This window comes from Remersonia thermophila, chromosome 7, assembly GCF_042764415.1.
Source record: "Remersonia thermophila strain ATCC 22073 chromosome 7, whole genome shotgun sequence".
Lineage (NCBI taxonomy): Eukaryota > Fungi > Ascomycota > Sordariomycetes > Sordariales > Chaetomiaceae > Remersonia > Remersonia thermophila.
In genome coordinates this window covers 961543-980831 of record NC_092223.1, presented here as the reverse complement: position 1 = coordinate 980831, position 19289 = coordinate 961543, and the positions used below count along the sequence as shown (strand labels likewise).

General features: G+C 58.9%; 7 protein-coding genes across 7 annotated transcripts; 2 read left to right on the top strand and 5 right to left on the bottom strand.

Annotated features, from left to right (window-relative positions):
* Nucleotides 1-185: 185 nt before the first annotated feature.
* Nucleotides 186-3208, bottom strand: VTJ83DRAFT_7237 (uncharacterized protein; the record flags this gene model as incomplete). Its single annotated transcript, XM_071014037.1, has 6 exons — nucleotides 186-337; nucleotides 439-1168; nucleotides 1226-1318; nucleotides 1712-1851; nucleotides 1925-2151; nucleotides 2250-3208. 6 exons carry the CDS (start codon nucleotides 3206-3208, stop codon nucleotides 186-188), a joined length of 2301 nt encoding a protein of 766 aa, XP_070863454.1.
* A 2037-nt stretch (nucleotides 3209-5245) lies between these two features.
* VTJ83DRAFT_7236 (uncharacterized protein) lies at nucleotides 5246-6189 on the bottom strand (the record flags this gene model as incomplete). Its single annotated transcript, XM_071014036.1, has 2 exons — nucleotides 5246-5702; nucleotides 5777-6189. 2 exons carry the CDS (start codon nucleotides 6187-6189, stop codon nucleotides 5246-5248), a joined length of 870 nt encoding a protein of 289 aa, XP_070863453.1.
* A 3267-nt stretch (nucleotides 6190-9456) lies between these two features.
* Nucleotides 9457-10222, bottom strand: VTJ83DRAFT_7235 (uncharacterized protein; the record flags this gene model as incomplete). The annotated part of the gene is made up of 3 exons (XM_071014035.1): nucleotides 9457-9537; nucleotides 9643-9851; nucleotides 10102-10222. 3 exons carry the CDS (start codon nucleotides 10220-10222, stop codon nucleotides 9457-9459), a joined length of 411 nt encoding a protein of 136 aa, XP_070863452.1.
* Nucleotides 10223-11890: 1668 nt separating this feature from the next.
* VTJ83DRAFT_7234 (uncharacterized protein) lies at nucleotides 11891-13492 on the bottom strand (the record flags this gene model as incomplete). Its single annotated transcript, XM_071014034.1, has 2 exons — nucleotides 11891-12835; nucleotides 12887-13492. 2 exons carry the CDS (start codon nucleotides 13490-13492, stop codon nucleotides 11891-11893), a joined length of 1551 nt encoding a protein of 516 aa, XP_070863451.1.
* Nucleotides 13493-14360: 868 nt separating this feature from the next.
* VTJ83DRAFT_7233 (uncharacterized protein) lies at nucleotides 14361-14985 on the top strand (the record flags this gene model as incomplete). The annotated part of the gene is made up of 2 exons (XM_071014033.1): nucleotides 14361-14522; nucleotides 14647-14985. 2 exons carry the CDS (start codon nucleotides 14361-14363, stop codon nucleotides 14983-14985), a joined length of 501 nt encoding a protein of 166 aa, XP_070863450.1.
* A 744-nt stretch (nucleotides 14986-15729) lies between these two features.
* Nucleotides 15730-17247, bottom strand: VTJ83DRAFT_7232 (uncharacterized protein; the record flags this gene model as incomplete). The annotated part of the gene is made up of 1 exon (XM_071014032.1): nucleotides 15730-17247. The coding sequence occupies one exon, from the start codon at nucleotides 17245-17247 to the stop codon at nucleotides 15730-15732; it is 1518 nt and encodes a 505-aa protein (XP_070863449.1).
* A 476-nt stretch (nucleotides 17248-17723) lies between these two features.
* On the top strand, nucleotides 17724-19151 carry VTJ83DRAFT_7231 (uncharacterized protein; the record flags this gene model as incomplete). Its single annotated transcript, XM_071014031.1, has 1 exon — nucleotides 17724-19151. The coding sequence occupies one exon, from the start codon at nucleotides 17724-17726 to the stop codon at nucleotides 19149-19151; it is 1428 nt and encodes a 475-aa protein (XP_070863448.1).
* Nucleotides 19152-19289: the final 138 nt, after the last annotated feature.

The window sequence follows — 19289 nt, the reverse complement described above, 5'->3', positions numbered from 1 at the left end:
CCTCAGCCAACAATCCTATCAGCGCCGCACCGTCCAGGTCCAAAGTAGATAGTTCCGACACGTAAGGTACCAGGAAGGGGAGACAGCTGGAAAAAACAAGACCAGAAACCAAGACCGAGACCCAGACACGCGGAAAAGAGAGTCCACAAAAATGCAGAGCAAAGATGAGATATTGAGAAGAGCATCTACCGCAACCTAGCCGGCGGGATGTCTTTCACAACGCTCTCAACCGTAACAAACGCGCCGTCGCCACCGTCCTTGCGCAAATCCTCCAACAGCACGCACGTCTGCGCGTAAAGGTTCTCGAGCGCCGCGCGTGACGACTTGCCCAAGGACGCTGTTTCACGAAATCGTTAGTCGGAAACTCGCCTCTCTCCCTCCATCCAAAAAGGGGGGCGGAACCCCAAACAAAAGGGACAAGCAGAAAAGGGGACATACTCAAAATGGCGCTATTCAGCTCCTCCGCAACCGCCACCCGTCCGCTCCCATCCAGCAGATGCGCCACCTCTTTCACCTTCAACGGGTTCGGGTACGCAATCAGCGACGAGATCTCGTCCAGCTGCTTGGCCGTCTCGCGGCGCGGGTCGTTGCTAAACTCGGCGCGCAGCTCCATGCCGTAGATCAACGCCTCCTGCGATAGCTTGCTCAGCCCGGTAGTGTCGATGCCATCCTCCTCCTCCTCCTCGTCATCATCGTCTTCCATCGACATGGGCGTGTCCACAGAATCGGTGGCGGCGTGGCGATGGTGGTGAGAGTGCGGTTCGGGTTCGGCCTCGAGCATTTCCTCGTCCTTATCGTAGGCGGCCGGCTGTTGCTTTTTCGCGGAATGGGCGCTGTTTCTCCGCTCCTCCAGGCGCATATTGAGCTCCGCCTCTTTGCGGATCATCTCGATGAACTTGCGGCAGCGCAGGCGGAAGTAGACGTGTTCGTTTTCGCGGAGCACGGTGGGGTAGTAGGCTTTGGTAAGCTCCATGGCGAGGTCGATATCGCCCTCGAGCACAGCGCGGCGGATGCGCTGGCGGTTGTGGGCGTCTTCGTCATCGCGGATGTTGAAGGCCTTGAAGGGCTCTGAGGGGTCTAGACGGAGGGCTGACTTCTCCGCCTCGAGCTCCTCGGCGAAGGCCCGGGCCGTCTCGACGTACCCGTCGTGCTGCAAGAACTGGAGTACCTACGCCCAGCTGTCAGAATTGAGGCGGTTGGAGGCGAGGAGACACCAAAGACTCACAAGTTCCTGGATGAGCGAAGTTTCGGAGAGCCCAGGCAGGAGGCGGGAGGTGTCGGCAAGGCGAATTTCATTGTCGATCATGTCCTGTTGCTTCTGTTGAAAAAGGCGCATTAGCCTCGGATATCTTCGATACTGGATAAGAAGCCGCCGCATTCTTGTGTAGACGACTACAAGAGATGCAATCCCCAGGCGATCAAGTCGTTCATTCCTTGTGCGTATGCATGCCCCAGTTATAGGAGCCTGGATAAGAACCCGGACGAAGAGATCAAGATCAACGGAGGGGGGGGGGGGGGGGGGGGGGTTGGCAGAAGCCAGGGTTCTTCCTGCAATCGCCGAGTCGATCGATAATACAGCGCCTGACCGTGGCACTTGCCCGAGGCGAATCAACAATGGCGTTTCTTGCTCAAGCTTGACATCTTCCAGAGAAACGCAAGAAAAAGATGGTGGCCAGGGTGCAGGGGAAAAGGCGTCCCAAGAGGCACAAACCTTCATGTAGCCGTCAATATCAAAGAGAAAAGGCCGCTGCCCAAAGTTGGTCGTGATGTGGTCTTCTTTCTTCTTCAGGCTGACAATCGGATACAGCTTTCTCTTTGCGTCTTTAAAGGGAATGTCCTTGAAGGCGATGGCTAGACAACCAAATGTCAGCAACGACCTACCCAAGGCTGATCGTCCATGATGAAAAAAAAAAAGGAAACGTACGCAGTTCCTTCCCATTCTTTGTAAACAAGGCGTGTCCTGCGCGGAAGTTGACCAGACACCCGACGGTATCTCCCACGCCAAATACTTCGGCGTACGGTTGCCCCGTGTTCTGCGACGCAAACGAGTAGCCGTCGTCTCCGTGATATCCCCACGAGCCGGGCTCCCAGCCGGGGGCGCGGGATGTTGAGACTTCTTTGCTCGCGAAACCGATGGCAATGGGTGGCGTCCTGCCGAAGCGAGCATTCAGGGTCAGCTCTCGTTCCTTTCCATCCCGGAGCAGATCCGCAAGACCGGCTGCTCCCCCAAGGGCGGCGCGTCAACCCACCTGATCTTATCGCTCCTCCCGTTTAACACCGTAATCTCAAAGTAATACACGCCGCACGATGGCGGCATGTAGTGGTCCGCTCGGATGGCGCTCGCCTCGTGATCGCTCGACGCCCTGCCCGTGTGCCTGACTTCGTACCCATCCCCGAGCACCTCCAGCGCCGCCTCCTTGTCGTCCTTGTTCCACCGGGACGGAAGCGGGGTGATGATGTCGTCGTCATCATCATCGTCGGCTCCAGCACCCGCAGAAACCCCAGCCGTGGCGGAGTTGCCAGGCGCGCTCCTCTCGAGCACATCAAACCCGCCGACCCCGCGGTGTCCCGGCCCCAGCTTGGCGGCGCCGACAACAGGCAAGTGCGAAGCCGAGGACCCGTTGCTCGCCAACCCGGATGGCCGCGGCAGCGACGAGGAACCGTTTGCAGCAAGAGCAGCAGCGCCCTCCTGCTCCGCAAAGACTCGAGCCCGATGCTTCTCTTCTAACCGCCGCAGAAATACCGTGCCGCGTAGATAGGACGGGGCCAGAAAGCCTGTGCTGGTGATGTTTGAGGTGGTCTGGGTGGAGGCGGGGGGGGCCTCGTCCGAGCCGAGCGGCGGGCCGGGGAACAGTGCGTCCTTGCTCATGTACAAGTCGAAGGCGCGGGAAAAGTAGGGGAAGGCGGAGCCGGTCCGGGACTGCCATGGAGCGCCGGCGCGGTGGTCGAGCGGGTCTTCAGGGCCGCTGTGCTGCGAGTAGGACGCCATGGGGTCGTGTGCGCCGGAGGATGCGTCGTCGGGGTTGAGAAGGTGGGAGAAGGGGCCGGAGCGGGCGGGGCGGCCGAGGCCGGAAGGAGGACCGGAAACGATGGAGGCGTACGAGGGCCGGCGGGCGCTGAGCGGGGGCAGGCCGCCCGAGGGGACCAGGTAATCTCCGTTGGCGAAGGGGGGTGACGTAGCGTGGAGTTGCTGGTAGGGATTTGTCATGGCGAGTCCGGGGCCGTTGAGCTGCCCGGTTCGGGCAGCAGCCGGAGAGCCGAGGAACGAGATGAGGCGGGCGAGTCACGTCACGGCCAAGTCAGAGGTGTCTTGTTCGGTTTGCCTGGGGTAGCGGTTGCGTGTCGGCTTAGAAGAGGTTGGACGCTTTTGCCCAATCCTCCGGAGCTGGCGGCTTGAACGGGGCCTCTCTACTGTGTTGACGGTCGCTGGTCGGTCTGGGAGGGGAGTTACGCAGAGCAACGGGAGAGGGCGCGCGGTGTATGTTTTGAGATAAGCCGGGATTGGAGCAGAATGTTCCGGTATGCAGGCGAGAGCTGTACCGTCGTACCGAGCCGATGCGTCGGCGTTCTGCAGCTGGGGGACCTTTGCGTAGGAGGTTGGCCTTGGGTCGCTATCAGCTCGCCGAGGACCGTACACAGGTGATGCTAGAGAGTAACGAAGCAGAGAGAAAAGCGATGCAATGGTTTATCGATAGTGTGGTGCTCCGGTGCCCAATCCAGCTGCCGTCTCGATGCAGGCTGTTTCGCAACAATTGGATAAAATGATGAATGGCTCTGGCGTTGTGGATTCCATAAACTGGTCGATGTCGTCGGTCTTGTTCCAGCAATCACCATGGCCCAAGTCGGCCGTCGCTTGTCCAGTCGATTGCAGCCAAATGTGGGGCAGTAGATTGGAGACATGTGGGGGGGAAGGGAGGGGGGGAGGCATGGAGGCTGCGTGAGTGAGGGGACAGAGCAAGTGGGGACGATCATGGGATCGGTCGCGCTAAGCTCGAAGCGTTTACAAGATCCAGGCAGGTCGCGCAGCTAACCCTGGACACGTTGACACAACCCTGATGAACCTTGACCGCAGGAGACAAGTGTCGCGTCACCTGCCATTCCCCAAATCCGTCATCCGCTGGCGTCCGCTGGCGTGTTGATGGTGTAAGCGGCCAATTAAACAGCATGTTAAAGGGGGCGGGGGAGGGGGGAGCCAACATCGGACGTCTCACTTGGGCAATGCCTCGATGATCCCGAAACCCTCCGACGGGAGAACCACAGGCGGAGCAGAGCCGTGTTTTGGCGCAAGAAACCTGGAAAGCGACCGCAAGACGGGATGAAGGCCGCTGGAACGCTGGAACGCGGTCTCGCAGAACCAGCTCAGTTTGGACACGCACGCAGGCTTACACCAGGAAACGGACAACGTGCCACCGTAAAAGCCACTGCACATGGCCGCCATGTTCCTGACAATGCTCCTCTTAGAGCCACCAGATCACCCGTTGCATTGCACAAAGCGCCGCTGCCGTTTCAAGGGCTGTTCAAAAAAAGGACAATGTTTGCTGCTCCAATTTCCTGGCGGATACAAGGAGATCAAAAGGACACGACACGTTTCTTTGTGAACGTCCGTTCCCTTGGACGGATGCAACAATCACGGAATTGGCGCTTCTAATCTGCCTTGGGAGCTCTCAACCAAACCCAATGCCCGAATGGGACGGGACGATGCGGGTCGACGGGCATCGGAAGCCCAAGCATCACACCGTCGACAGATCTCGTCACGAGAGCCTCGAAAAATGCCTCTTCTATTACGGCCTGCCGCGGCCCCTCCTTGCCAAACCAAGGCCCTGGGTTGCAGTGTACAGTACATACAAACACACCTCCTACATTCGGTAGGTAGAGAACAGCCATGTTGGTATCGCCTTGTAATCCCTCCTGCTTGTGCACCACAAGCTTCCGTTCCACCCACCGCATGGGTGCCTCGCCTCTCCCAACTCCTGAACGCCTTGTGCCCAACCTAGAACCAAGAAGCAAACCCCTGTGCTGCGTCATGAAGAGCGCAGACAGCCCGCCAGCCCCAGATGATGATGACCCGCCTGTCCAGAGTATTTTGGATGACCCATCCGTAATTCGGGGCTCCTTACCCCAACGCCTGCAACTCCGGCGACCCCCTGGTGTAGGACCACAGAAAAAAAAAAAGAGAAACAGAGAAAGAAAAGAAGGCAAAGGAGAAAGAAGGGGACAAAAAAGAAAGCAGGACCGGTGAAGGAAATCATGCAGCAATGGCTACTGGCGCCGGCGAGTCGACGGCCGAAAAGTTCGGCGTGTCCTGCATCTCCGTATCGGCCTTCTCGCTCACAGCCTCGCTCTTGACCTGCGCATCGCCATTTACCACCTTCTCCTCTCCCTTCCCACTTCCGTTCACGTTCCCGTTGACGCCGTTGTTCTCCTTGTTGCTCCCCTCGCTTGCAGCCGCCGAGTCCGCGGCCGACGCGGTCGCCGAGCCGGGCTCGTCAGGGCGGACCCTCGGCGGCGCCGTCCAGCGCGGAATTTCCCAGACGACGCCTGTAAAGCTCTTGAGCGTGAAGCCGCCCTTGACCCACTTCCTGCAAGGCGCTCCGGAGCGGTCGAGAGCCCGCAGGCCGGCGTTGATGGCGCCTTGGTTGGCCTTGGGGCCGAGTTTGTGCGGGCCGAGGGAGCCGCGCCCGCCTTCGAGAGTGCCGTCGTCGCTGCGAGGCCAGGGTTAGCATGTTTTGAGAAGCCGGATGATGACGGAGGAGAGAGAGAGGAAAAGGGTACAAACAGTCTCTGCTTCTTCTTTGGCCCGGGCTTGCCCCTGACCTTGGGTTCGCCGTTGCCGTTGACTCCGGCGGCGCCTGCGGACCGCTTGACACCCTTCTTCTTGGGGCCATCGGCGGGAGGACCCATGGAGGATGCTGGAGGCGAAGGGGCAGCCGACTCATCGCCGTTCTCGGCACCGGAATTGGGGTTGGCAGGCGAAGGCGAGGGCTTGTTGGCGTCGTCGACGACGGAATCCGGGTCGATGATGGCGCGCAGCTTCGTAGGGGGGACCTTTAGGGTGACGATGCGGTTTGGCTTGGATGTCTCGTCGGTAGACGACGGAGCTGCTGCGGCGGTGGTGGTAGCGGTGGCCACGGTGTTGGTCGACTTGCGTCGGTCCTTGACCGGAGTGGCGTTCTTGGTCGGCGGCGCCATGGTGAGGCAGGGGGAACGCGAGGTTCTGGCGGCGTCGTGTTGATTTGCGTCGACGATGTGGTGAAATAGCGGTGGGATCGTCGCAGATGACCGAATGGGAGCGGGCGGGTTGGGTGATGAAAGAGGAAGCAGAAGTGGGAAAGAATTACGAGTCAAGAAGCAGGCGAAGGAGTGTGCGCGCGGGCGTGGGTGCGTGCGTGCGTGTTGTGTGGGTTGGGAAAGGGAAATTTTGGCTGAGGTGGTTCAGGCGACAGCCGGATGCTTTTGAGCTCCAAGTGTTCCGTTCATCAGATGGGTTCGGGCTCGAAGCGGTGGGTGATCCACTGGCTCGCGGCCCGGGAAAGGGGAGCAAGGGGCGAAGCGCAGGCTGGTCAGCTCGGGCCTTGCGATTTTGGCGTTGCACTCTCCTGGGCGCCGGGATGGCGACGGCGATGAAAGTGGTGATGCGGGCTTGGAGGATATTTGTCCGGGGGAGGGTTGGGAAGAAAAGGAGAGAAGAAAGGGAGGGCTGGTGTCCCGATCATGGGATGGGTCTGGGTTGGTTTGGAGCCCTCGCAGCCATTGTGAGGCGGCGGGCGTCCACCTGTTTTGCCTTCATGCTGCCAAAAGACTCTCAGGTCCGGGGCAGTTTGACTTGGTTCGCGGCAGCCGAAGGGGGCACACGCATTTGGGCGCGCGCGGGTGTCGTCCAACAAGGGATGTGTCTCGCAAAGTCTTGGCTAACCTGCTTCTAATTCCGGGGGATCCATACCACATACAACCCTAACCCCAAGCACGTCGCGAACCTCCAGTCAGCCTCGGAGCAGCCAATGGCAGCCAATGGCGGCCCGTCTCCACCGACCTTGTGCAGCCTTCCAAATTACGCGCGAGCGAAGCCGTCCACTTTTTCTTTCCCACCACCGCCCAGACGGGGGGACGGGGGGAACTGGAGATGGCGCGTTTGGGCAGGATTTTCCTCGTTCACTTGTGCGTCCTGCGGAGGCTGGGGGGGGCGGCGTCTCCGCGATGTCCAAAATTCCGATGCCGAGCTCGAAATCCGACTTTTTTCTGGTCCCTTGACATGTGCACCATCCACCATCCGCCATCCGCCGGGCCATCCGCTCGCTTTCTATCAAGCCGAAATCCAGGTTTCCGTTTGCTCGAGGAAGCCCATGGAAAAACAAAGACGTTCCGTTCATCGACTCACTCTCTCAGGCAGCAAAGGGTTTTTGGGCCATCCTTCGCTACAGGCGAAAAAGAACAGGTCATCTGCAGGGTTATCAAGGCTGTGCCGTTCTGACGTCGCTGCGACTTCACCTCCTGGTCAGCGTTCAACCGGAGGTGGCCAAACCGCTTCGGGCAATTGCCCTCATGCTGCCCCAACCATCGAATCCCACCCTGCCGAGGTTTGCGAGGGATGGTTGAACCTGCCGGCTGGGCGGTTCGGCCTCATCACGGTGGAGATGACGAGATAAAATGCCCACAGATGCGATGACTGAATCCCAATGATGATCTCTGTGATGACGGCATGCAAGACAAGGAAAGGCTTCGGGGAAGATGGCAAAGCTGGGAGTTGCGCTTTGTCTCCAACGGCTGATCAGGCGGGATTCATCCTCCGCCCCCCCTCCTCCTTGACACCAACCGCATCACCAATGATAAGCCAACGCGTGATGGCTCCCACTCGGCGCTCAGGAGAGACAGGCTAGCATCGCAAGCCGGATTCTTTAGTTCGCCAGCCAAGGGACGCGGACGCCAGACGTGCCACCAGTGACCAACTCATGCCAATCCTTTCGCCAAAGCAAAATGTAGAGATGTATGCCAGAGATGGAAACGCGCCCAGGCTCATGGAATCGTTCTCATCATGGCATGTAAAATTACCCATCTCAGCCGGCGACGCTGCACACCACCATGACCATCGTCCGGAACGCACCCGACATGTCCAAGGTTCTTGGCCTTGTCAGTCTAGGATGGCCGTGGAGTCTTGATATGTCTATGTGGGAGTTGCGATCCCGAATTCCTCGTTCCTGGTCGCCATGGCAGCGGCTTTGAGAAGAATGACGACATGTCGTCTCCTGGGTCCTGCGTGCCAGAGCCCTTCTTCAACGGACCGGCCTTCGGCATCAACTCCAATGAGACGCAAGCCGTGAAATGGCCGTCCGTTGCTAGCCGGAGATGGACACACCAACACAACATGTGTGCTGTCATCAACAACACTCCCTGAGTCGATTACGAATCCTCCACCACGGTAATGGCTTTGAGGGCCCTCTCTCCACCAGCGCCCAGCGGATAGCGGCATCATGAACCGTCCCCATGAGCCGTCTTCCGCTCTTTTCGTCCGGCCTTTCGGCCGCTGCCGCTTACGCGACCGCCGGCTCTGATACTCCGGTCGGGCTTAATATTCTCGCTCCGGCGTCTCTGTCTACTGCAATTTCTCTGGTAAACGGGGGGGCGGAGTGGCTGTCAGTTTGTCTATCACGGTTGTGTTGCCTCCAAATAAGACGCAGCCTTCCGAGACTCCTGCCGCAGCCGGGACTGCGCCAACTCCGGATGGTAGCGGTCCCAGGCCCGAACCTTCGGGTTCTGCAACCACAGCCGGAGACGTTGCCTCTTCGATCCTCGTCCACCACGCTGACAACAAGGTTGCGGTGTACTCCGGTCTGCCCAGGACAGAACCAGAGTAGAGCCGTACCGAGTTTTGTGCCGATCTGAGTGCGAATATTCGTCTCGGAGGTGAAATGCGGCGATATGATCTACCCACGCCTTCAGCTGTCAAGTTCCTCCTCTCCCACATGCATACCTATAATCAACATGTCAAATCCAGCCCATCCAAAGAAGAACGAGATGTAGAACTCATGCCTCGCTCGCCTCACCACGCGAGAGGCAAAGCAGAAGCAAAAAGCAAAACCCTCAGAAGTCAACTCAACTCAAAGAGCGCCTTCTCCAGCGTCTTTCCCAACCAAGCCAACAACCCCTCCCCATCAACGAGCACGTCGTCCACTGCTGTATCCCGGACGGATCAAGTTGGGCACAGATGACAGTCGATCCGCTCAAGGAGGCAAAAGGACCTTGCTACTGCACGGGCAAACTGGCCGAAGCAAACCTGCTACTTCAAATTGGCACTTCCTTTCCTTGAACACCATAGGAAACTTCATCGTTTCGTTACACAATATATAGTTCAATCCCTCCCCTACCCTTCATAAGAGACTCAAGACGCGCAACCTCAACCCATCTCCCTTGTTGCTACAAAGACAGGCATGCTTTCCTTCGCCACGCAGATACGATGAATCATTACTGCGGCATGTGGCTAAATGGCTTCTCCAGGTGCTCCTGGCAGAAGGGCAGCTTGCTGACGGTCCAGATTTCGGTATCCTATCGCCATGTTAGTCTCTCCACCATTATTGCCTTCTATTCTCCTCCCATTGATCGCGCAGCGGGGAGAGAGACGAAGCTAGAAAGTTGCAAGCAGGGACTCACCGGCTTCAGGGTCTTCTTCAACTCCACATCCAGCGAGCCACCCTTCAACGCAATAATTTCGGGGGCAGCATCCGGGTCATGAGCAATGGGCGAGCCGCACTCCTCGCAGAACCAGCGCCACACGGCGTTGCCCGAGTCGGCCACGCCCTTCCACTTCTTGATGGGGCCCTGGGTCTTGAGCTTGTCCTTGGGGACGACAACAACGAGGGCTGTTTTTGTGACGAGCGTTAACAAAGGGCCGTAATGACGGGGGCTTCACTGTGCTGCACTGTGCTTGTTGTTGTGGCGGGGTTGTGACGTTGAGGACTATCGTGGGGGAGGGAACCTGGAGCGTGGCGGGGGCGGGGTAGCTAAAGGGGGGGGGGGGGGGAGGGGGATGCGCTCCAGGACGGCGAGCAGCAAGTGCTGTGAAACTGTGAAAGGGAGAATGGAGCATGGGAGACGAGGCAAAAGACGCACAGTATGTCGAACCCGACTGGCGCTGGCAGTCGTCGCAGTGGTCGTAACCCGTCAGAAGGGGCGCGTCGATATCCACCGTGTAGGTGACGGCCTTGCAGAGGCAGTGGCCCGAGAGAGGCATGTTTGGTTACGGTGGAGGTGGTTGGAAGATTGAAGAATAAGGTAACACGACGATGTGATGGTTCCGTGAAGGAAGAGGACTTGATTGGACCGTCTCAACTGTCTTGTAGCGAAGGGAGAGATGGCAATGGACAAGGCTGGATGCTCTCGGACTGGAAGAGACGAGGATGCCAATCTTGTTTATATGGAGTTGGGCGTGGAGAAGGGAGGATCTGCGATGGACGTTTCCGAGCTCCGGGCTGCGAACATGCCGTCGAGGAAGCTACGGTACCGGACAAGCGCCGGAGCTCCAGAAAGCACACTTTTCCCCATCCTCTCTGCTCAGCCTTCCTTGCTGCGATGCAGTGGAGACAGATGTCGTGTTACTCAGCCCTGGATATGGGCACAAATGATGGCGGCCCGAATCCTGAAGAACTCGGTTCGGGCGTCTTGTTTATCAGTCAGCTCTCCCACGGGGTACCTGGTGACTGACACTCGACCATGTACAAGAACTTCATCTCCCTGGCTCGACGGCAGATTCTGGATGCGTCAACAGCCAATGTCTTTCCATGAGGTTCGCTTAATGTTTGTCTTGGCTTCGTAGAGCGCATGTGGCAAACAGCCAGCAAGGACCTGGTTGGTATACATGGGCGAGACGAAACGGGATCTGAGCCGAATGACGGGAGGCTGGACTAACTATTCCACGGAACAAGCCAGAGACTTTCCAAGTTGGACGTGACAGCTGCGAGACGAAGCATGGCGGGGCACTTTTATTTGTCACGAGCCCCACCCGATCTCCCTCTCCCTTGCACACCTCCAACCCCCTCTCCGGCACTCGGACGCCTCCAGCACCACGCTAATATCAAGAATTTGGAATTCCATCGGTTGCTGACATGGATGGGATGCATCGGGATGCATGCACTTGTGCCTTAAACCTTAGGTTGCAGAAGGCGACGGTGGCTCTGTCGTTGCATGTCTGTACAAGCTTTCGCTGCTTCGGATGAAAATACTCCGGCTCGACTCCCGACACTTGCAGGCCGAAGTCCCTTTCAAAATCTTCCGACAGGCGGGGATTCCGAGCATGCTGTCAAGTCTCTGGGTCTCAGATAGGTAATAAGCTCTGCTCTACTATACACGCCTCAGCATGTCTAACGCTATCCGTTCAGTGGCTTATCCTCATCCGTGGCTATCAAGTAACCTGCCAAGGAGAAGAGAGCCAGGGCGCTACCGTATTATACATCAATCCACACCAGATGCCTTGCGTCTTCCGTCTCGAGCCCTCTTGTTCCGCTTGCCCTGACGCTTAGGCCGCCTGCCGCCCTGAGGCTACTGCCGCCAAAATTCTCACAGCTCCCGCCAACACAAGCCCACGCAGGACCCTTAACCCCATGACGCTGCCAAAGCAAACCCTCTCCGCCAAGAGCATCTCCGTCACGCGCTTCCTGTACTCGTCCCTCACATCGGGCGGCTCATAGTACAGGACATACTCATCCAAGCTTAATCCATGACCCACATCGTGGCACAGACAATCCCCGGTTTCCTCTCCGTCATCCTTGCCTGTCCTCTCCCCTGATGAGCCGCGAAGCCATGCCATGAGCCGGAAACACTCCACCCCCCACGAGCCTCCCCATCCGTCGTCCAACATCCAACATGGGGAGTTCTCCACCACAGAATCCGTGCCACCCAGCAACTAGCCGAACAACACCGGCCTCGACACCGCAATCGTCCGCTTGTCACACACTTCCCGCGCAAGCGCCTCGCCAACGCTGGCGTAGCTGACAAAGTTGGCGTAAAAGGCCGGCGTGAGCACCCTGACCTCAACACGCTCCATCATATCCCCTTCCCTCTCTCCTCCTCCTCCACCAACCCATGCCCTAGCCTCTGGGGTACGAAACACGACCCCCCCTCCTGCCGGGGTTTCGATTCCTTCAGCAGGTCGGTACCGCACCTCCACACCCCCCTTCGTCTTTGCTCCCTCAACCACAAACCGTAGCCACCTCCGAAACACACCCTCCAACTCCCGTTCCATCTGCGTCGGCCTCCTTGGCAACGTTCCCTCCAACGGCTCCGGCTTCGTCCACACCTTCAGCCCCTTCCGCAACCACAACACCGCTGCCTGGAGGAGGATCCGTGGGTATGTGGCGAGCGTAACCCACCACCAGCCGGCCAGGAAGCGCAGCTTCTGTGCCAGGGTCATGGCGCAGGGGTCGATGCCTCTGCTGCTGCCGGGTAGGGAGGTGAGGTTGGCGATCAGTTTTGGCCGGTCACGCTCGGCGGCTGCCCTGGTGGGGTAGAGGGCGATTGTCACATCGAGCTGGGTGGTTCCTTGCGTGGTGGAGGATAACGGGTCGGCGGTGGAGAGGTGGAAGATGCCGGAGCGGGGGTTAAAGGGGGAGATGTGCATGTCTTTGAGGAAGGCCTGGGCGAAGACTGTATGTCCATTGCTGTTTTGGGATGTCTTTTTGAGAAAGTACATCCTCCGCTCGTCAAACGTGTTGTTGACTTCGAGAATCATTGCCTTGAGCTGTTGGCCGACATCGTACAGGTACCAGAATGAGACGGGGTTGAAGTGGCAGCCTAACGCTCGGGGAACTGTGATGAGGTAGGCGTGCGGGTACTCCGCCGGGTCGACTCCCTGGTCGCGTCAGCATGGGCAAGAGCAGAATCGACCCAACGACAGGCCTACCTCGCCGTATAGGTATCGATCAAGTTTGCCCCGTAAACCCGGGGTGGCAGCATGGCCGCGCTGGAGATAGTCAGCCGCGTTGATGGCGTACCAGGCTGTTTGCTTGGCCAGCGAGAAGGGCCAGCGGGAGCTGCGGCCCGGCGATTGTTGATTGCCATCGGTGTCAACCGATACCAAGCCACCGGCAGTTCCTTGGAAGCCGACTGGGATACCGACAAGGAGGTACGAATAGGTGAAGGAGTGCTGTTTTGGGGAACGCCGTGAGTGGGTAACTTGGCTGGGGAACAGGAGGACCTTGCCTGGTCCATCCCAAGCATGCCATGCCGGGCATCTCAGGGTGACAAAAAGCCAGCAAACCAGAGCGATGGCCAACGCGGTAAGCGGAAGGGCGAGGACACACCACGTAGGTAGCCAATAGACAAGGTGGCTGAATGACCGGTAGGCTGGACAAGTGATCGCCAGGGTGGTGGCCAAGAGGGTCGCCATGGGCGATCGATTAGAAAAATCACCGGGGTACAGGGCTGCCGCGAGGGCCGCTGCGAGGGCCGCCAAGGGGGGCAGTGAGCCAAACATTGGTCGTGATGGAGGTTGGGGAGAGACTAGCATGATGGGAAGTGTAAGCGAGTTCAAGTTGGGAACTTGGGAGTAAGCAAGATCGAAACCGAACAATCATTCATCGTGAGTCGCACTGGCGGGTGAATCAAGAGAATTCGTATGCTTCGAGTGTCTGTGCTGTTTGGGTTTTTCTTTCTTCCCTTTGGTTCTACAGAGTAAGTAGGCACCTTAACAAAACCTTATGAACATGCGTCTTGCTTTATAGGTATTGCTCTCCTGTGAGGTGTAAGTGCTCCAAAAAATGGGACCCTGTTCCTCCCTGTGATGCGTAATTTTTTGTACAAACAGTCGCGCACAGACGAGGCTCAGAGAGGAGCAACATCCCTGCCCGCCTGCCCAGGTTCCCCACCAAACAAGGCCAATCACAGCCTCACGACCCCAGTGTGGCGTTCGGGCTGTCCATGCTGTCCTCGCCGCTCGAGTCAACGGCCAACCACTCTTCGGTCATCGCCCATCGGCTTCCGTCAGTCAGGGAACCCGCCTGCAAAAATCCCCCACGTCGCCCCCGGGCTCACGCTCCCGTTCATTCACCATCCAAACAACCCACACACCTTCGTGTTTCGGACACGTCTGCTTGTGTAAAGCCAGCCACCGGACTTGCCGGTTTACCAACTTTTTTTGTCGCCGCCTTCGCCCAAACGAACCTATAGAAAGGCAGAAGCTCAGCCTTCTTTGTAAGACCCTCTCTCGTTTTGATTATCTCTCACCAAACCCGGACATCTCACACCGCCTACCCTCGCCCTCCAACCTCCATCAGCTAACAAAGTCCGACGACAACCGCAGACATCTCTCTGCCCACCTCCAAACAACCCCGCACCCGCACCCCCACCTAAATAAAACCAAATAACACGCCGTCAAGATGTCTGCGTGGGATACCGCCGAGGTTAAGATCGGCCGCAACGTCCACCGCGGAGCCGGCGGTCCGCGTGAAACGGTCGTTCGCGGCCAGTCTGCGCTCAATGCCGCGCGGCGGTCGGGTGCGCAGATCACCACCGAGAAGAAGTACACCACCGGCAATGCGGTACGTTCGTTCTGTCGATGAGCTCGATGGCCCCCAACCCTCCCGCAACGGCAGCGTTGGCGGCGGCGGCGGCGGCGGCCAAATCTTTCTCAAGGTCAGAAGCTAACCGTTCCATCCATTCCAGGCCACCAAGCCCGCCGTTGAAGGCCAGCGCCTCACCATGGTGGACCGGGCCGACGACGTGGTCAAGCCCAAGACGGTCGGCACCGTCGTCGGCAAGGCCATCCAAAAGGCGCGTGCCGAGTACGAGAACGCCAACGGCAGCAAGGGCATGACCCAGAAGGAGCTCGCGACCAAGTGCAACACGACCATGACGGTCGTGGCCTCGATGGAGCGCGGCGATGCCGCTCCGGACCAGAAGGTGCTGGCGGCCATGGAGCGCGTGCTCAACGTGAAGCTGCGCGGCAGCGATATCGGCAAGCCCAAGTTTGAGAAGAAGGACAAGGCTCCTGCTAAGAAATAATTGGTTTCTTTCTCGTTCTCTGGGTTGGGCATGGTTCTTGGCGTTGATTCTTTTTTGTGGTTTCTGATGGGGTGACCGATGCTTGGGAGACGGACTCGGTCTGGCGGCGGGATGGGGGTTTTTGATCTCGGGCGGCTGACGTCGGGCAGCAGCGCGAGCAGCAATTGCTGGCTGCTTCTCCTGGCATGGATGGGCGGGGTGGATGATGATGATGCTTTAGCGAGCGGGTCGTAGACTGGGACTCGGGGATATTTTGCTTCACGATGGCGGGCGTTGCCGGGTTTCGATGACGACTTCACGGGTAGACACGCCTTTTCTTCTTCCTAGGGAGGCACAATAGACCATTCGTCTTGGTTTTTGACTAACTATGCTTATGCTTTGTCCTGTGTGTCCGTGTCCTTGAGTCCATGGCAACAAACCTCCGAGTGCCTGTTTTCCATTCCATGCCCGTGAAGTGCGCCTTTGTTTTTCCAGGTGCTCAACCCCCCAATCATGACTCCTCCAGTTGCTCCAGGTTACCGCCCGCCAGACACTATGTACCTATAGTATGCTTCCATCAGCACCAACCGGAACGCCATGTATGCAGTTCAGCCCAACCCCCGTGACCCAGACCCGACGTGGTATCCTTTCCCTTTCCTCAGACTCCAGAGAAGACAAAATCCCATAGGCTTCTAGCCCCCAAAATCCCCCGGAAACATTGCTCCATTCCAACTCGCCCCGCCAAAACACAGGCCAGATGACCGCTCAACCCAGCAGGGCCTTCACCCTTTCCTCCACCATCACCTTGGTCATCTGCCTCGCCACCGTAACCACCACGTTCTCCCTCGCGCCAATCTTGACGACCCGCAACCACTGCGGCGCCACCTCGCTCGCCAGCAAACGAACGCACTGCGCCGCCTCCTCGTTGCCAAGGGAGCCGGCCATGGAATCGCGCAGGCGCGTCAGAAGCGCCGCCATGGTGAAGCTCATGCGAGCCTGGGTCACGGGGCCGCTAGCCCCGGCCTTGCAGAGCATGGTGATCAGCGCGGCCACGTCCGGGCAGCGCTGGAGGGCGCGGCGCCGGGCGGCCGCCTCGGACGAGTCTTGCTGGGAGGCGGTCTGGGCGAGGAGGGACTCCTTGAGGCGGATGCGCTCCAACAGGGAGAGCTGAGGAGTGGAGGAGGAGGAAGAAGAAGAAGAAGAGGGAGCGGCGGCTGTGGCGGTTGCGGCCTGCTGCTTCGCCTGCTGCTGCGCCCTCTTCTCGGCGAGGTCGCGCTTGAACGCGTCGAGCGTGGTCTGGGTGGTCTTGGACGCCAGCGGGCCGACCTTGGTGGCGGCAGCGCAGGGCTTGATGGGCGCCTTGGGGAGGGTTCCGATGAAGACGGCGCCCGGCATGTCGTGCGACCGCGACAGCCAGAGTGAGCGCAGGTTGGCCTCGAAGTCCATGTTGAGCTTGGGCACGCGCAGCAGGCCGCCGTCGGCGTACTCGCGGTCCACGGACTTGTGGAACTCGATGCAGATCTTGTCGCGGCCGTAGTCGACGAGGTAATACGGCGCCGCGGGAGACAGGGCGGAACAAGAGGCCTTGTCTGTCTTGGCGGGCGTCCACGACAGCACGCCGATGCACCGGCGGATGTCGTCGATGTTGACGTGGCGCTTGCCCCAAGCGCGGGTGATGCTATCGTAGAGGTCGCGCAGGTCGATGGGCGCGCCCGAGATGGCGTGGGCGCATTGCATGGTGAGCGTCTTGAGGAAGGCGGCGTGCATGTCGAGAAGGTCGTTCAGCTCGCGCGGGAGATCGAAGTCGGTGAGCGGCGCGCGGCGGTGAGGGGTGGTCTTGTTCTTCTTGGAGGCTGCCGCCGTGGGCGACTGGAGCTGGAGGCGCGAGAGAAGCGCCTCGGGGCTCGTATCCTCGGCGTCGAGGCGCCGCTTGCGGCTGGTGGGCGTCGAGGGCCCAGCGGCCGCGGGGACCGGAGTGCTCGGGGCGACGTCGGCCTCGGCGTCGACGAACCTGACGCTCTTCCTCTTCCGGGAGGCGGGAGTGAGAGGAACAGGGGGCTGGGCCTGCTCCTGCTCGCCCCTGAGCTTCTTGGAGGAGTGGTCATTCTCGTCGTGGGCCTTCCTCTTGCGAGAAGGGAGAGCGATCTCAATGTTGGCGCTGCGAGGGCCGAACGGAGAAGGAATTTGAGTTTCCTTGGCCGGGGCTTGGAGCTTTGTCGAGGCAGGCGTGGCTGGAGCCAGCTTGCTGCGGGTGGCCCGCGTCTTCCGAAGAACACCGGGCATCGTGCTTGCCAAGTTTGACTGAGAGTGTGGTGACAGTGGCTGGGGCGGGCAAGTGCAATTGATTCAATGAACGGCTCGATGCAACTGTTCAAGGTCGAGTTGTGCGGAAAGGCCGAGCGTGCAAGTTGTGGAAGGTGGGAAATTGAGGGTGGGATGGGATGGAATGGAAGGAAGCCAGGGGGAGCTCCTTCAGATACTTGAATACCGACGCGTCGCGCGTTCAAAAGTGGGCTCGCGTGCGACGCGACCCACAGCGCGCCATTGACGCCAATTGACCGCGCCTATTGTTCGCGGCCCGCCTGCCCCACACTATTTTGGCACGACAACAATGGCATGGCTGAACCGGGCTTGACGAGCCCAACGCGCTAGATTCTGCAGTCCTGATACACATCTTCTTAGCTCCCTCCCTTCGTTACATCCGTCCAGGGTACCTAGGTACTTAGGTAGTGTGGTGTACGGAGTACGAAGTACGTGGAATGCAATTCTTCAACCAAGGTGCACTGGTGCAATCCGTATTGAACCATGATCCGGCTCAGCTTGGCGGTCGCCTGGGAGTTGGCCTTGCAACTCGTCGGGTTCCATTGACTAACCACCACCTTGATGGAGTACCTGGCCTGACCTCAAGTAGGTGGTTTATCTCACATGAGGTGCCCAACACAAATCACCCAACCACTGTCTTCACCACCATGGGCACCATCAACGACCTCCCCAACGAACTTCTTGACGCCATCCTGAGAGAACTCTCTCTTGGGCACGCGCATGGCACTTTGAAGTCCCTTTGCCTAGCCTCGCGCCGGTTGCATTCCGTCGCAATCCCGCATCTCTACCGCCATCTAGTCGTACCCACGAAGTGGCTGCACCTTGCTCGTACGCTTGTCGCACGCCCGGACCTGGCAGCCCACGGCCGATCCCTGCATACCCGCTGCTTGTATGGCTACTACCGCGAGCGACGCATCAAGGAGGAGGACAAGGATACGATTCATGACCCCCGCCTCCGCGCCGCCTTTCTTAAGCGCAGACGCGTATACCTCGCTGGTCTCCCCAAGTCGTACCAATGTTACTCTGATGACGACGGCGACGACCCTTATGCGCACCCGACAAGGTCGAATCAGTGGGATCTCGTCACGTTCGGCATCCTCCTCGACGGAGATCATAACCTGCCCCTGGACTTGATAACCAGCCTCCTTCCGAACCTCGAAACGATCGATGCCTGGATTGACGGCGGCGCGGCGTTTCGCTTCTGCACACCGGGCTCGCTCCCCCGTCTACGGAGGGTTTTGCTGAATTATGTTGGCGACTCCTGCTTCCATAGCGAGGGCATGAGATTGGACATTTTAGTGAATCTCTTCCGCGCGGCCGGTAACAGCCTCGCAAGGGTTGAAGCGTTCAACGTCGGTTCATGCAGGTTGCTGACAGCAGCACGGCACGGGCCCCAGGCGCAGCAGCAAGACGACGATGCTAGTTCCGACCATCAGAAGGAGGAGCAAAATGACTACGAGGAAGATGGCGACGAGGAAGACCAAGACGAAGAGCCCACCCCTCTCGTCCTCCTAGGCGTCAAACATGCCAACTTCAACGGCGGTTGCTTATTGGGAGAACCCTCCTACTTACAGAACATCCTCATCGCCTTCCCCTGCGTGGAGCGCTTTGAACTCGATTGGTGCCCCGTATGCTCCAAGCCATTAGATTTCGAGGAGCTCGGCGTAATACTGCGTGACCACGCGCCGCGGATGAAGTTCCTCCGCGTCGATATCGGGAGCTATAGGGGTCTCGGCGCGGAGGAGTTGGAGGACTTTGTGGGGAAGCTAGCGGCACGCGGCGTCAGCAGTGAGATACGGATGTCGCAAGAGCGTAGCCAAAAACTCGGGCTTGGTGAAGATGGAACGCTTCGGAGAAATGTGTGAGCTAGGATTACAAGAAGGGCATCGAAAAACATAGCCGTCAGTGACAGTTCTTCATCCGGCAAGGCATGTGACATGCGGAGCTGGTCACAACACGAGGGTCCAGTGTCCGCGTCCTCGTCGGAGGGTAGCGCCAGCAGG